Below are 14,955 nucleotides of genomic sequence, written 5' to 3' on the forward strand. Positions count from 1 at the left end.
AATCCTTCTTCAATGGAATCTACCATTCCTTAATGTGCTTCATTCCCATCACAAGCTTGTCCATGCTGCACTTCTCTCCATTTCAACCCAACACAGTTCTGTACACATACCTTTTCTCCCATGGACACACCCCCTGATGTGATGATGACATCAGCACGGCTGATTCCCTCATTCAAGGCATTAAGTAAATCATCTGGGCTGCAAAAAATAATAAAAACGAACAGATTAACAATAATGTGCTTTCTAAGAAAAACTAAATATGTATCTGCAATGTAACTCTTTTTTAAAAGCTCTAAGTAGACAAAACATATAATTAAAAAATAAGACTAACAAGATATTATACTAGTTATGAGACCTTTTTCTCCATAAACAGCAAATATTAATGCACTGGGAATCTCTTTTGTATATAGTATGCTTGTACAGTCTGGCTAGAAATACAGCAACATACGTATCAATTCATAATCACTTAACAAGAATTTTAGCCTGATGGACTGCTAGATAAGATTATTCTCAACAATTCATTATAAACAACAAAGATAACGAACTGCTTGAGTGTTTTGGGTTGTATCCAACCTCCCTACAATGATGAATGTCATTTATGCAGGGCATAACACACTGATGAAAGACCCTCCTCCATCAGCAGGACACACCTTCTGCGAATAGAACATGGCATCCTTAGCTGAGTGGAATGATTGGCTAAAACCTAGTGCCTGCTGTTAGAAATATAAATTAATAGTGAGAGAAGATAAAATTAAATTTGCACTGTCTTTCTAATCATGTAAGTTCTGATGGGATCACTTTTATATTCCAATGGGATTCCAAGCTACAGATGACAGTCTCGGCTGGCCAGAAGATATTGTTAGCTAATACATTAAAATCATGTCTACAACCCCTGTTAATAGCAACATTAATGGTCTAGGGTCTCCTAGTAGGGCAGCAAAATGGGACCGCCCACAGATAAAGACAGGATTTCTTCATATTTTGGGGTCTCCAAAAGTATGCAGAAAAATATTTAACCAGTCTGATAAACACTGAATATGTCTACTGCCACTGAGGAGCCACTGTTGATGGCAGTGGTGCATATCTTGCAGGGGGAAAGTGGAGCGGGAGAGGAAATGGTCTTCTAGATCCTCAGTGAATGTTAGTATCCTAGAGAAATAGTTTTGGTTGCGGGGATATTAATCCATTATTATTTATTTATTAAATTTCTAGACCGCCCTCCCCCACAGGTTGGGGCTTGGGGCAGTGTACAAGAACAGAAACACATTCATAATTAAAATACAAAGTCAAAACAATAAAATATAACAATAATTCTGATTAGATGGCACAAGACTACATCAGATTGTACTTCTGTCCCATGGGGTGGGGAGGGGCAGCGGCAGGGAACAGGAGTGCCAGAGTAGATGGAAACTGTCACTGTTTGTGGAACATTCTTATTCTTAAGATTTGTGAATTGCCTTATCCCAGCCAGTGCTGGGCTCTAGGAAATAGACATCAGCATAAAATATATATAAAAGCAGTAAATCCAATCAATTAAACAAATTTACAACCCAATGACATCCTTTGTAAATGTGCAACAATTCAGCTTTCAAGGCACTGGGAGCAGAGAGGAGGGGGAAGGAGGGAGGGTGACAGCCCAACAACTGTCATTGTTCTCAGGCAAAAGCCTGGTGGAACATCTCAGCTTTATAGGCCCTGTGGAATTGTAGAAGATCCCGCAGGGCCCTAGTATCTTCTGGCAGAGCGTTCCACCAGGTTGGAGCCAGGACTGAAAAAGTCCTGGCCTTTGTTGAGGACAGCTGGACCTCTTTGGTGCCAGGGATCACCAGTAGATTTCGACCTGTACAGCATAATGCTCTTCCAGAGACATAGCAGAGGAGGCGGTCCCATAGATACAACAGTCCCTGACCACTCAAGGCCTTAAAGGTCATAACTAGAACCTTGACTCTAACTCAGTACTCAGCTGGAAGCCAGTGTAGCTGGCGCAACGCAGGTAGACTATGTGCCATCTGTGGTGTTCCCATCAGGACTCACGCTACCACATTCTGGATCCATTGGGAGTTTCTGGGTCAAAGTCAAGGGCAGGCCAGTGTAGAGTGTGTCTAGCCTGGAGGTGACTGTTGCATGGATTACTGTGGCTAGGTCTAAGCAAGGCAGGAGGGGAGCCAGTTGTCTACCTTGGTGTAGATGAAAGAATGCCACTTTAGCAATGTGTGTGACTTAGGCTCCCATTGAGAGAGAGGCATCCAGGGTCACTCCCAAGCTCTTTACAGTTGGCATTGGTGTTAGTAGTGCCCCATCAAGGGCAGGCAATCTGCACTCTAACTCCAACCCCAGTCCCCCTCCCCCCCCCCGCAACAGAACTTCCGTCTTTGAAGGGTTCAGTTCCAACCTACTCTACTTTAGCCAGCCCACCATGGCCTTCAAACCCTCAGCCAGAGATGATGGGATTGAGGCTGACTAGTCACACAACAGCAAATACAGCTGAGTGTCATCTGCATATTGATGACACCCTAGCCCAAAACTCCATACCTGCTGGGCAAGGGGGTGCATATAGATGTTAAACAACATCAGGGAGAGGAATGTCCCTTGGGGAACCCCACAGACCAGGAGGTATCTTGAAAACACATCCTCCTCATGTGCCACCTTTTGTTCCTGACCGTGGAGAAATGAGGAGAACCATTGAAAGGCCAACCAACAAGAAGACAGCCTTTATTGGCATATGTAAGAATATAAAATAGAGGGTTGACTAGGTTACATATTAAAAGAATACATAATCCATACAGAATAAAATTAGGATTACAAGATAAAAACAAAGTAGCAATATAGTAAAACCTGATACATAGTACTACTTATCAGGACGAGTAACCATGACTCTATAAAAAAAAGTGCTACAAATTCTGTTATTTCTGGATCAGAATTATCTAGCAAGAAAAGCACCTTAAAATCATCAGAGGTCTCTAAAATTTGGGCCAATATGGAGTATAAAAGATCCCAGCGGTACGCCAAATAGAGGGGACATTGGAGAAGAACATGGGCAACAGTCTCAACACAATCCATTTTACAGGGACAGCACCTACTTGAATAGGGAGTCCCTTGGAATCTGCTTAAAATGGCTGACGGAAGGGCATTGAATCTGGCCAAGGAAAAGGCTCTGTGCAAATTTGGAGCTAGAAGTTGGTAGAAGTACACAGCTGGAATATTTGCATTTGGAACAATCCCTAAGTTTAGGGGAGAACAGGTTCTGTTGGCAAGACTATAAACAGTTTGTAGCTCTGAGGTCAGTAGGCTAGATTTTATTTCTAAAATAGCCTCGAACTCAGAAAGCAAGGATAAGGAATCTAAAGATAGATTCAGGAAACTTATTTTAGCTTCAATGTAACATAGCCAGCTGAAATTATCAGATTTGGAAATTAGCTGGTACAGAAAACTAAGTGGATCAGAGTTGAAGTGGAGTCGTAACCAGAATTTAATAGTGTGAACCCATGCCATGCTGAAAGGTCAACCCACAAATTCCCAGATCAGCAGTGTGGTGAATCAACAGATCATAGTTGATTGTGTTGAATGCTGCTGTAAGATCTAACACACACACAGACACAAACTTTATTGGCATAACATGGAAGAATACAAAACCCAAGGGAAATTAGAGGGCAAATAAAAACAGTCCACAAGAGTTCTCAGTAAAGTAAAATATAAGTACAATCAGAACTCAACCAAGACGAGTAGAAACATAATCTTCTCCTATCTAACTCCTTTACCACTTTTAGTTTCTATCTCTTTCGCTGCTAGAGCCAGAAACTCTGCCACCTGCTTGGTGATTGAGGGACATTTATCAGCCAACAAGAACGCTATCCCATCTATTTGTCGCAAGACTGAGGTCGTTTTCGCACTTAGCGTTTGCTCCCCTTATTCCACGGCGCAATTATGTCTGGCTCATTTTCCTCGTTTTCGCACATGGACTCATTTGCGGAGTCGCTTTCCATGAAGCCCCGGCTCAAATCGTTTCCCCACTGGCATCGACTTGAGTTCGATGCCCTGTCAATCATTTTTTTTTAAGCGCAAGTCTGGTTGCGTAAGGACGTAATAACATAACATCGAGCAGCCACAGCTGTTCCCTCCCCTTCTTTTTGTGGACAAACCGCATCACGTGTGCTGCTGCTGCTTATGGATTGGCTGCAGCTGTAGTATCCTCCACAGCCCTTTATGTATTAACAGAAGCATTCACAGTGGAGAATCCTAGCACTAGATTCCCCCCCCAAATTCTGAAGTTGCGAAATATCGCAATAACGAAGAGAGAGAAATCGAGGGGTTTGTGTGTGTGTGTGTGTGTGGCAGCTTCTTCCTTTCCCAGCCTCGCTCCCTCCCGGGTGGCGAAGCTGGGATTTCCTCCGCGCTCTTTCCCCTCCCCGGCTGGCGCTTGCAACGGGGACCTGATTCCTGCTGCCAGAGCTCCCCCCCCGCCCCATTCTCTCCTTCCCCTTCTGTGGCGCGTGTGAAGAGCGAGCTCGCGTCTATTTTCTAACCGAGCGGAATGTAGCCAGGGAGAAGAATTCAGGACTCCAACTTCCCATTTTATACATGGCGATTTTGTGCAGGTCCAGAAATCCTGGTGGCACAGCTGAGGGAGGCATTGCCTTTTTAAAACACACACACATGAACGCTTTGGCCCGCGCCGGCACTAGATTTCCCCCCCCCCAACAATGTATAATGTAGTTGCGAGATAACGCAACAGCGAAATAACGCAACTAAAGTCAATAATAATAAAAAAAAATTCTAACGAAACCAATTGAAGTGGCAATTGAGGCTATTCCAGGAGGGGTTTTTTTTTTCTATTTGTTAATTTCGAAATATCGCTATTACGCAAGAAAGATGAAGTTTAAAAAAAAAATGGCCCTGCGGGCACTTTTGGGAAGCGCCGCGAACAGCTGATGATTGGCCAAGGGGGTGGATGGGGTGGGAGGACGGAAAGGGAGAGGGTGACGCCCACAAAGCAGTCGATCCGGCGTGGATGGATTTCCCACAGCAAACTCCGCAGAGTGGATCCGGTGTGGATCCGGAGGTTTTCAAAAACTCTGGAAGGAGGTGGATCTAGATACTCCGGCGTGAAACCCCTGCAGCACCGGAGCAAGACGCAGCGCCGGAGCAACAGGTGCGAAAACCAGGAAAAGATCCGGAGGTAAATGGGGTGCTACGCCGGAGTAAACGCTAGTGCGAAAACGGCATGAGAGTCAAGAGAAGTGGTTTGATCAGGCAACAGTGCCAACTTGCCTCAATCCAGCTGTGTTCAGAGACTGTCAGTTAGACTGACCAGGACAGTCTCAGTTCTGTGGCCAGGGTGGAAACCCGACTGGAATGGGTCTAGCACTGATGTGTCTTCCAGGAAGCCCTGGAGCTGTTCTGCTACAGCTCTCCCAATTACCTTACCCAGAAATGGTAAGCTTGATATTGGGTGGTAATGCGCCAGATCTGCAGGATCCATTGATGGCTTTTTAAACAGTGGTATGACCACTGCCTCCTTTAGGTCCTCTAGAAACACCCAACTCTCTAAGGACTAGTTGATAATTTCCTTCATAGGATCCCAGATCCTCTCATCACCAGCCTTAACCAGCCACAAGGGACATGGGTCTACCAGGCAATGGTTGGCCTAATGGCTCTCAGGACCCTGTCAACGTCAGCAGAGGAGAACAAGTTGAAAGAATCACAAACTGAACCCAAAGACAGCTAAAGGACCTCCAGTTCACTCGCTGTAACAAAATTGGCAGGTAGGTTGTGATGCAGCGACACGACTTTATCTGTGAAGAAGATCAAAAATGCCTCAGAATCAATGGCCAAATTACTACCTCTTTTTGAACCTCTTGTTGCGAGGGATGTTAAAGACCGAATTATCCTAAACAAATGAACTTGGCGTGAGCCCGTGGGTGTGATGGAGGCTGAGTAGAACTCTGCAATCTCTTTGATGCAATCTCTTTGATGGATTCAGTGAGACGGGAATTTAGTTTCCTACCAGCTCACCTAAGGAGGTGCAAGGAGGACTGTGGATCCCGCAGAACATTCTGGAACCCAATGGCATCCATTAGTCTCCATGGGCGAGCATAAATTGGCTCATCACCTAGATAGGGAGGAGCAGAAATGTCCAGCTGGGCCTTCAAAACCAAGTGGTCTGACCATGGCAACTCTTCTTTTGAGGTTAGGTCCACATTCAGCCCCATGCCAAAGATCAAATCCAATGTGTGGCCTGCCTGATGTGTAGGGCTCGAGATAATTTGTTTGAGTCATAATGCTGCCACGGAAGACATTAGTCCTGAAGCCTGGACAGAGGCCGCAGGTTCGTTCGCATGGACACTGAAGTCCCCTAAGACCAGCAGCTGTGGGTACTCCAGGGCCCACCCAGCCACTGCCTCCAACAGGCTCAGAAGGCCATCCGCTGGTGCGCTAGGCTGATGGTGAGAGTCTCACAGATGGTGAGACTCACCTCTGACTCCCACACCAGGCCAACACATTCAATTCCAGTGATCTTTAGGATGGTGAGTGGCTTGAATGAAAAGACTGCCAGATGAGCAAAGCCAACTCCCCCCGCCCATGGGTTCGGGACTGACGCAAGACTGAGAAACCTGGCGGGGCAAGCTCTTCCAGGACAACTGTTTTGCCCTCCCAGACCCACATCTCAGTCATGCAAGCCAGGTCTACTGACTGAGCTGCAAGATAATCTTGTTGTTTATAAACCTGGCATTGCATAGCATCAGTGTCGAAGGGGAGTATATAGTCCACATCTTCTCGCCAATTTCGTGGAATGGGACGAAGGTTGGAAAGGGACCAGGCATGTCCATATCTCCATCCCCTTCCATACCAAGACCTTCTCCCATTGCCATATCTCCCCCTGCCCTGGATAACTGGGATCCCCTTGCAGGCCCTGCAGAACTTATGTCCCACAGGGCAAAGATGTTACTTGGCAGAAACTTCTGCCAGGTTGGAGCCAGGGCCAAGAGGACAGCCGAGTGTCTCTTGGGCTGGGGAGCATTAATAGGTTTTTTTAAATCAGCAGAACACAGTATTCTTCAGGGGGTATACCAGGAGAGGCGGCCTCAAAGGTACTTGGGTCCCTGACCATTTAAGGCCTTAAAGGCTAATACCAGAACGTTGAACCTGATCTGGTACTCCATCTGGAGCCAGTGCAGCTCACACAGCACAGGGTGAATATATGTGCCCTTCATGGGGTTCCTGTGAGAACCCATACTGCTGCATTCTGTACTAGTCAGAGTTTCTGGGTGAGTCTCAAGGGTAGCACTGTGTAGAGTGAGCTACAGTAGTCTAGTCTGGTGGTGACCATTGCATGAGACAGGTAGGGGGCTAGTTGCCTGACCTGATGCAGCTGGAGAAATGCCAGTCTGGCAACATTTGTGATCTGGGTCTCCATTGATAAGGAAGCATCCAAGACCACACCTAAGCTCTTGACAGCTGGTGCCTGTATTAGGGGCACACCGTCAAGGGTGAGGAGTTGGCACCACAAACCCAATCCTCCCCAAACCTGATTCTATCTTAGTAGGACTGAGTCTCAGTTGCACTATTTCAGTCATCTCACCACAGCCTCTAGTCCCTTCAGGGGGTATACCAGGCATGTCTATATGAGATTCACTGGGCCAGTATCCAACTGGCTGCCCATCAACAGATTTAAATGAAGAGCATAACCAGATATAATTCCTGGTGTCCAATCAGTCTAGGGTGCAATACATTTTAGATCCATGAACACTCTTTTAGACTTAAAACATTCAAGTGGTGGGATTCATTAGATTCAGGGGAAGAGTATTTAAACACCATAATAAATAATGACATTGCAGGCTTATAGGAAATCACGTAAGAAAGTGCAGATAATGTGATATATAAAATAATGAACTATCACGCAGTTAACTTTACTAAACTTGCTTGAGTTAAAAGCATGGTACAGTGGTTACAGTGGTAGACTATGATCCAAGTTCATATACTACTTAGCCATGAAGGTTGCTGGGTGAAACTGGGCCACTCACTGACTCCCAGCCTAATGTACCTCACAGGATTACTGTGAGATAAAATACAGAAGGGTAGTAATGCTGTATGCTGCCCTGAGCTCCTTGGAGGAAGGGCAGAATAAAATTATGTCTGTCTGTCTGTCTATCTATCTATTTGGTTCAATTTCTATCCTACTCTTCCCACAAATGGGCTCAGAGCAGTTTACAAAATTGGTTATACACAATAAAATCAGACTTTAAAAACTATAACATCTGTAACCATGGCATTCAGAACTATTTCCATGCTGTCCCAGTATCAGACAATTGTAAACAGAGAGGGCTGAATCCTATATAGCAGGAGTGGCCAACGGTAGCTCTTCAGATGCTTTTTGCCTATAACTCCCATCAGCGCCAGCCATTGGCCATGCTGGCTGGGGCTGATGGGAGTTGTAGGCAAAAAACATCTGGAGAGCTACTGTTGGCCACCCCTGCTATATAGGTATCCAGATGGTAAATATCCTTCCCTTGGCTAGCTAAGGTGTGTGTGTGTGTGTGTGGGGGTCATCCAAGTCCTTGAAGATTGAAGACCTTGGTGATAGTAGGAGGGGCCAGATGGTATTTGATGTCCGCTTCCTCATCCAAAAGCTGGGTGGAATAGCTCCATCTTGCAGGCCCTGTGGAACTGTAAAAGGTCCCACATAACATAATAAAGAAAGAACGGATAAAAATGTATGCATATAGGTAAAGTATGAAGGGTATTTAAACATGCATGTAGACATCAAAAAGAATGAAATTCTAAAGTTGGATTTGGCTTTAAAATTCCGTTCAATATATTAAATTCTTCCCACCTTTATTAGAATTTGCCCTGATCTAATCAGTTAAGATTTTTAAACTGCTAAAGGGATACAACTAATACTTAACTTTCAGGATTAGGTGACAAATGTAAGATCAAGGGATTGTATGCCATGAAGCATATACATTCCCAAACCCCAATCTCTCTCTCCAAACAGCAGGTCATGGAGAAGTAAAAAAAAGACAGGTTGCTTACCTGTAACTGTAGATCTTCGAGTGGTCATCTGTGCATTCACACTCATGGGATAAAGCGCCTGCGCCGATCCCTGAATCGGTAACTAAAAAGCCCAGGATTTTTTCACGCTCAGCACCAACAGGCATGCGCAGGCATCCCAATGCGCATGCTCGCCAGCGCCAGAGCGAGGATCCCGCAAGTTCCTTCTTGACCGCTGTAAACCCCTACTGGAGGGAGACCATCAGCAGTGGGGAAGGAGGGTGAGTAGTGTGAATGCACAGATGACCACTCGAAGATCTACAGTTACAGGTAAGCAACCTGTCTATCTTCTTCGTGGTCTCTGTGCTTCACACTCATGGGAGATTAGTAAGCAAGACATACCTGGAGGCGGGAAAACGGTCAACCGGAAGAAACAGTTTGCAGCACCGCAGCTCCCAAACGAGTCCTCTGCTGAGCATGCACGTCCAGCGTGTAGTGCTTCTAAAGTAAGTTGCAACTACGCTCAGATCGACAAGGAGGCTTTGGCAATCGTGGCGGGCATACACAAATTCAACGACTACCTGTATGGTAGGCGTTTCATGATTGCCATGGACCATAAGCCGCTCCTGGGCCTCCTCGCTCCAGACCGTCAGACCCCACAAATCTTATCACAGCGAGTCCTGAGGTGGAACCAATTTCTGAACTCATACACATACACCCTGGTGCACCACCTGGGCAAAGCCATGGGGCACGCCGACGCCCTTAGCCACCTGCCGCTTCCCTTGACGGACCCAGATTCCACCCCGGCCCACCATGTGATGCTTCTGGAGTCTTTGCCCGAGTGGCCCCTCCATGCTGCTGAGGTGGCTCGGGCCACAGGCAAGTACCGTATACTTGCACAAGTTTTGGACTGGGTGGGAAGGGGGTGGCCTACGGGCAAAGTGGACACTGAATTCAGGGCATTCACATCATGCAGAGACGAGCTATCCATATACAAGGGATGCATACTCTGGGCAGGGTGGTGGTTCCCCCCCTATGCGGAAGCAAGTATTAGACGCTTTACACGAAACACACCCGGGGATAGCGAGGACGAAAGCCCTGGCCTACAGTTACGTATGGTGGCCGGGTATGGATGAGGAGATAGAGGGGTGGGTGAGAAGGTGCCAACCCTGCCAAGAATCCCGGCCCGATCCGCCGAGCGCCCCCGTCCACCACTGGGAGTCCAACCGGCGGCCGTGGTCTCGCCTTCACTTAGATTTTGCAGGGCCATACCAGGGCCAAATATTCTTCATCCTGGTCGATGCATATACTAAGTGGTTAGAGGTGATCCCCGTAGCTTCCACCTCCACAGCAGCGGCGGTCAGAGCCCTGCAAAGGGCCTTTAGCACGCATGGGATCCCCGATACCCTGGTCACGGACAATGGGACCGCTTTCACCTCCCAGGAATTCTGGGAGTTTGTAAATAGGTACCTCATCAAGCACATCCAGTTCGCCCCCTTCCATCCGGCCACCAACGGCCAGGCAGAGCGCATGGTGCACACCACCAAAGAGGCCCTGGGTCGCATTATACAGGGGGATTGGGACCACCGCCTGGCAGACTTCTTATTTCATAACAGAATTACCCCCAACCTCGTCACCAGGTCAAGCCCCGCCGAACTACTAATGGGGAGGAAACTGATTACGAGGCTGGACAGGCTACACCCAGACAGGGCCACAGACATCCGCAGTTCCCCCGAAGTCAGGGAAGCGGCACGGGGATTCTTTCCGGGGGACCCGGTCTATGTGAAGAACTTCGCAAGCAGCCCAGAGTGGGTTGCTGGCCGGGTGCTTCGGGTAACGGGGTCCCGCTCGTACGAGGTCTCGTCCAAGGGGGGTCAGATACTAAGGAGGCACATAGACCAGCTGCGCCGCCGCACCTTGCCGGAAGAACCAACAGGGGTTGGGGAAGCGGCAAGCGGGGGAGAGCTAGCATCGGAACCCCCAGAAGCGGCCCTGCAGCCGCCGACCCTACCGACAATGTGAGTGGAAGGGCCAACCAGTGGGGAGTACGACCCACCGACTGGCGGTTCTGGAACCGCAACCAGTGCCGGGCAGCCAGCCGCCGGTGGCGAGTCCCCGAGAAGAGACCCCTTCCATGGCGGCAGCTCCAACGCCCCAAGTAACCCTGAGGCGGTCAACCCAGGAATGCAGGGCCCCAGCCTACTTGAAGGACTATGTATCTTGAACTAGGGGGGGGGGGAGGAGTGCTGTGTCTTGAAATCCAGAAGTACTGCACAGCAATGCGGCAGAGGTGACCAGAGGAAGTCCCCTGGTCACTCGCGCAGACAGAGGAGACAAAGGGAATGGCCGCTGGGGGGGGGAATCTTCTTCCCACAGGAGCAGCACCTCTTAACCCCCCCCAACATCTTTCCATAGACGCCCAGGAAAAAAACCCCACCCAGGAAAGTCTCTGAGGGGGAAAACACGGGGGAAAAACCGAGCCCCGAAGGGCAAGTCCAACAACCTTTTTTTTTTTAAACAACACTATCTAACAACTAACTAACTACACTAAGAAAATAACAAACGGGCTATATACAACAGGAAAAAAGCAATCTAAGATTACTTTATTGACCGGGGACACGAAAGGAGATCCTCTCAGCGCAGCGGTCAGAAAGGAACTGGCGGGATCCTCGCTCTGGCGCTGGCGAGCATGCGCATTGGGATGCCTGCGCATGCCTGTTGGTGCTGAGCGTGAAAAAATCCTGGGCTTTTTAGGTACTGATTCAGGGATCGGCGCAGGCGATCACGCCCTTCCTATGAGACACGGTACTGTAGTACTGCAGTACTGTGATCTGAACTCTCTGCTCATGACCTGAGTTTGATTCCGGCGGAAGCTGGATTCAGGTAGCCAGCCCAAGGTTGACTCAGCCTTCCATCCTTCTGATGTTGGTAAAATGAGTACCCAGCTTGCTGGGGGGAGGGGGAAGTGTAAAAGACTGGGGAAGGCAATGGCAAACCACCCCGTAAAAAGTCTGCTGTGAAAACGTCGTAAAAGCAACGTCACCCTAGAGTCGGAAACGACTGGTGCTTGCACAGGGGACCTTTCTTTCCTTTCCTATGTGACACTACTCAGATTTGGGATGAAATAAGCCATCGGTGCTGTAAGACAACTGGGAAGAAAGGTAGGCATAAATAAAGTAAAAAAATAAATAACATTGGCAATCAAAGAGAGAGTTGCCCAGCCCTAAAAACCAGCCATGTCAAGCTATGGAGTATCAGAGTCATTTTAGTCATTTATTCACCCTTTACTCAGTGATTTTCTATAAGCCTCACAACTTGTCATAATCTAACATATTGTATTTCAGACAATTTTCCACTGGCATCTAGGAATGTGGACATTGAAAAAAAATCAGTATTTAAAAGATTTGGATACAAAGGAACCAAGTAATATCTGTATGCCTGGTCAGTCAGTCTGTCTGTCTATCATCCATCCATCCATCCATCCATCCATGATCCATTCATCTTTGGATTTACCGTATTTTTCGGACCATAAGACACACTTCCCCCCAAAAAAAGTGGGGGGGAAAGTGTGTGCGTCTTATGGTCCGAAGGTACGTACCTTGGGGGGGCGATCTGCTGCCTCTTCCTCCGATCCAGCGCTTCCCCCGCGCCTGCCTGCCTGGCTCCATCTTCTTCAGGCAAGCGCTGGGATTGCTCCACGTGGCCCCACCGCAAACCCAGCGCTTCACAAGCGCTGGGTGCAGAGGGGGCAGCATGCTTCCTCCTTGCCTGTGTGCCTGGCTTCAGCTGTGATGTTTAAAGGAAGCGCTGGGATCGGAGGGGGGAGGGAGCGATCCCAGCGCTTGCTTTAAACATCACAGCTGAAGCCAGGCACACAGGCAAGGAGAAACACGCTGCCCTCTCCACAGCCGGCGCTCGCAAAGTGCTGGGTTTGCGGAGGCGGCGGGTGTTTCCTCCTTGCCTGTGTGCCTAGCTTCAGCTGTGATGTTTAAAGCAAGCGCTGGGATCGCTCCCTCCCCCCTCCGATCCCAGCGCTTCCTTTAAACATCACAGCTGAAGCCAGGCACACAGGCAAGGAGGAAGCATGCTGCCCCCTCCGCAGCCGGCGCTTGTTAATTTGTGATCCACTTTCTGCATTATGGTACATCGTGCTTTTGACAGTTTTTTGTTTGTATTGTTTTTCAGTTCTGTAATCCTAGTCCTAGTGCATTGTTTATTGGGTGTCTTTTGCTGTCTGATTAAATTGTTTTTTTTTTAATAATTTGTAATTACTTTTCAGTCTCATTGAAAAAAGTGATCTATAAGCAAATATTTTTATAATATAAATAAACATTTCATTACATTTTTCACACATTTTCCCAGAGATATTTGCTTCAGCAACAGGTATCTGCTCAACCATTTCCATAATGATGACAGATGTAAGGAATTCAATCATCTTATCCACAAACTCCTCCTCACTACAGTAATCTTCTCACACCATTGTCATCTAGTGATTCAACAACTTCCCTTGCTGATTTTTTTTTTTTTTTTGCTTCTGAGAAATTTAAATATATTCTTGTTGTTTGTCCAAAGGCTTCTAACAATACACTCCTCAAGTTCCCTTCTGTTTGCCTTACTTCTGTCCTGCATTACTGTTGCCACAATTTGTACTCCCTCATATTTTGTTGAGTTGGGCTAGACTACTACTTAGTAAAAGAAGCCTTCATGCCTTTTATAGTTTCATTACATTTTTCACACATTTTCCCAGAGATATTTGCTTCAGCAACAGGTATCTGCTCAACCATTTCCATAATGATGACAGATGTAAGGAATTCAATCATCTTATCCACAAACTCCTCCTCACTACAGTAATCTTCTCACACCATTGTCATCTAGTGATTCAACAACTTCCCTTGCTGGTTTTTTTTTTTTTTTGCTTCTGAGAAATTTAAATATATTCTTGTTGTTTGTCCAAAGGCTTCTAACAATACACTCCTCAAGTTCCCTTCTGTTTGCCTTACTTCTGTCCTGCATTACTGTTGCCACAATTTGTACTCCCTCATATTTTGTTGAGTTGGGCTAGACTACTACTTAGTAAAAGAAGCCTTCATGCCTTTTATAGTTTCCTTGATATAGTTCATTAACCATGCTGGGCTCTTCATGGCATTGTTTCTACCCTTCCTAATTAAATGCTATATTAAGTTTCTATCATTTGGGTTTTAAATAATCTCCAACATCAAGAGCCTCCTTTTCCCTTTCAATTTTCTTTTAATTAATCTCATTATCTTGGAGAAGCTGTCTTTTTGAAGTTGAATATGAGCATGTTGGACTTTCCAGATAACTTACTCCAGGGGTGTCAAACTCATTTGTTATGAGGGCTGGATTTGACATAAATGAGACCTTGTTGGGCTGGGCCATGTGTGTCATAAAATGTAATGCCAGGTAGCAGAGATATAACCTTTATAAAGAACACAAACACAATTAAAGGTGTTTTTCTAAAAACTTAAAACATGCTTAAAACATTAGCACTCATTGATCTTAAAGGTGTTTTCTTTCTATCTCTCCCATTGGATCCATGGAACTGGGCAAAGGAAGCTCTGGTTCCTTTCTTCCTTCCCCAGGGGACCAGGAGGGGGAGCAGCCTCAGCCAATAAACAGAAGAGAGGCTTGGCTCAGTAGTTCTGCTGTGCAACTGAGCAAAGCAAGCTCTCCCTCCCCCCTTCCTCCCCAAGGGAGGAGCACCAGCCAATGGAGAAAATAGAGGTTTTGCTCTGCAGTTCCTGTGTGATTGAGCAAGCTATGATGCACACTGTAAACGTTTATGCACATTCCTGGAAGGTAACTCTCTGCTGAGGGGTACAGAAGTCATGTGTCCAGGCCTGATCCCTTATTTTTTATTTTATTGCAATTATATCCCACCCTTCCCTAACAGGCTCAGGGCAGCTAACAACAGTTAAAATAACACAGTGTTAAAATTAAAGTACAATA

General features: G+C 46.8%; 1 protein-coding gene across 16 annotated transcripts in view; it reads right to left on the minus strand.

The window, feature by feature from the left end:
• The window catches only part of LOC132590604 (gephyrin), a 686,862-nt gene that overhangs the window by 37,871 nt on the left and 634,036 nt on the right, over positions 1–14,955 (minus strand). For all 16 annotated transcript variants that reach the window (XM_060263562.1, XM_060263569.1, XM_060263559.1 and 13 more), the window contains one exon: positions 111–198. In XM_060263562.1, coding sequence (XP_060119545.1) covers positions 111–198 — 88 coding nt within the window. The remainder of the gene's footprint in view (positions 1–110; positions 199–14,955) is intronic.

The sequence above is a fragment of the Heteronotia binoei genome, unplaced genomic scaffold (assembly GCF_032191835.1).
Source record: "Heteronotia binoei isolate CCM8104 ecotype False Entrance Well unplaced genomic scaffold, APGP_CSIRO_Hbin_v1 ptg000334l, whole genome shotgun sequence".
Classification (NCBI taxonomy): domain Eukaryota; kingdom Metazoa; phylum Chordata; class Lepidosauria; order Squamata; family Gekkonidae; genus Heteronotia; species Heteronotia binoei.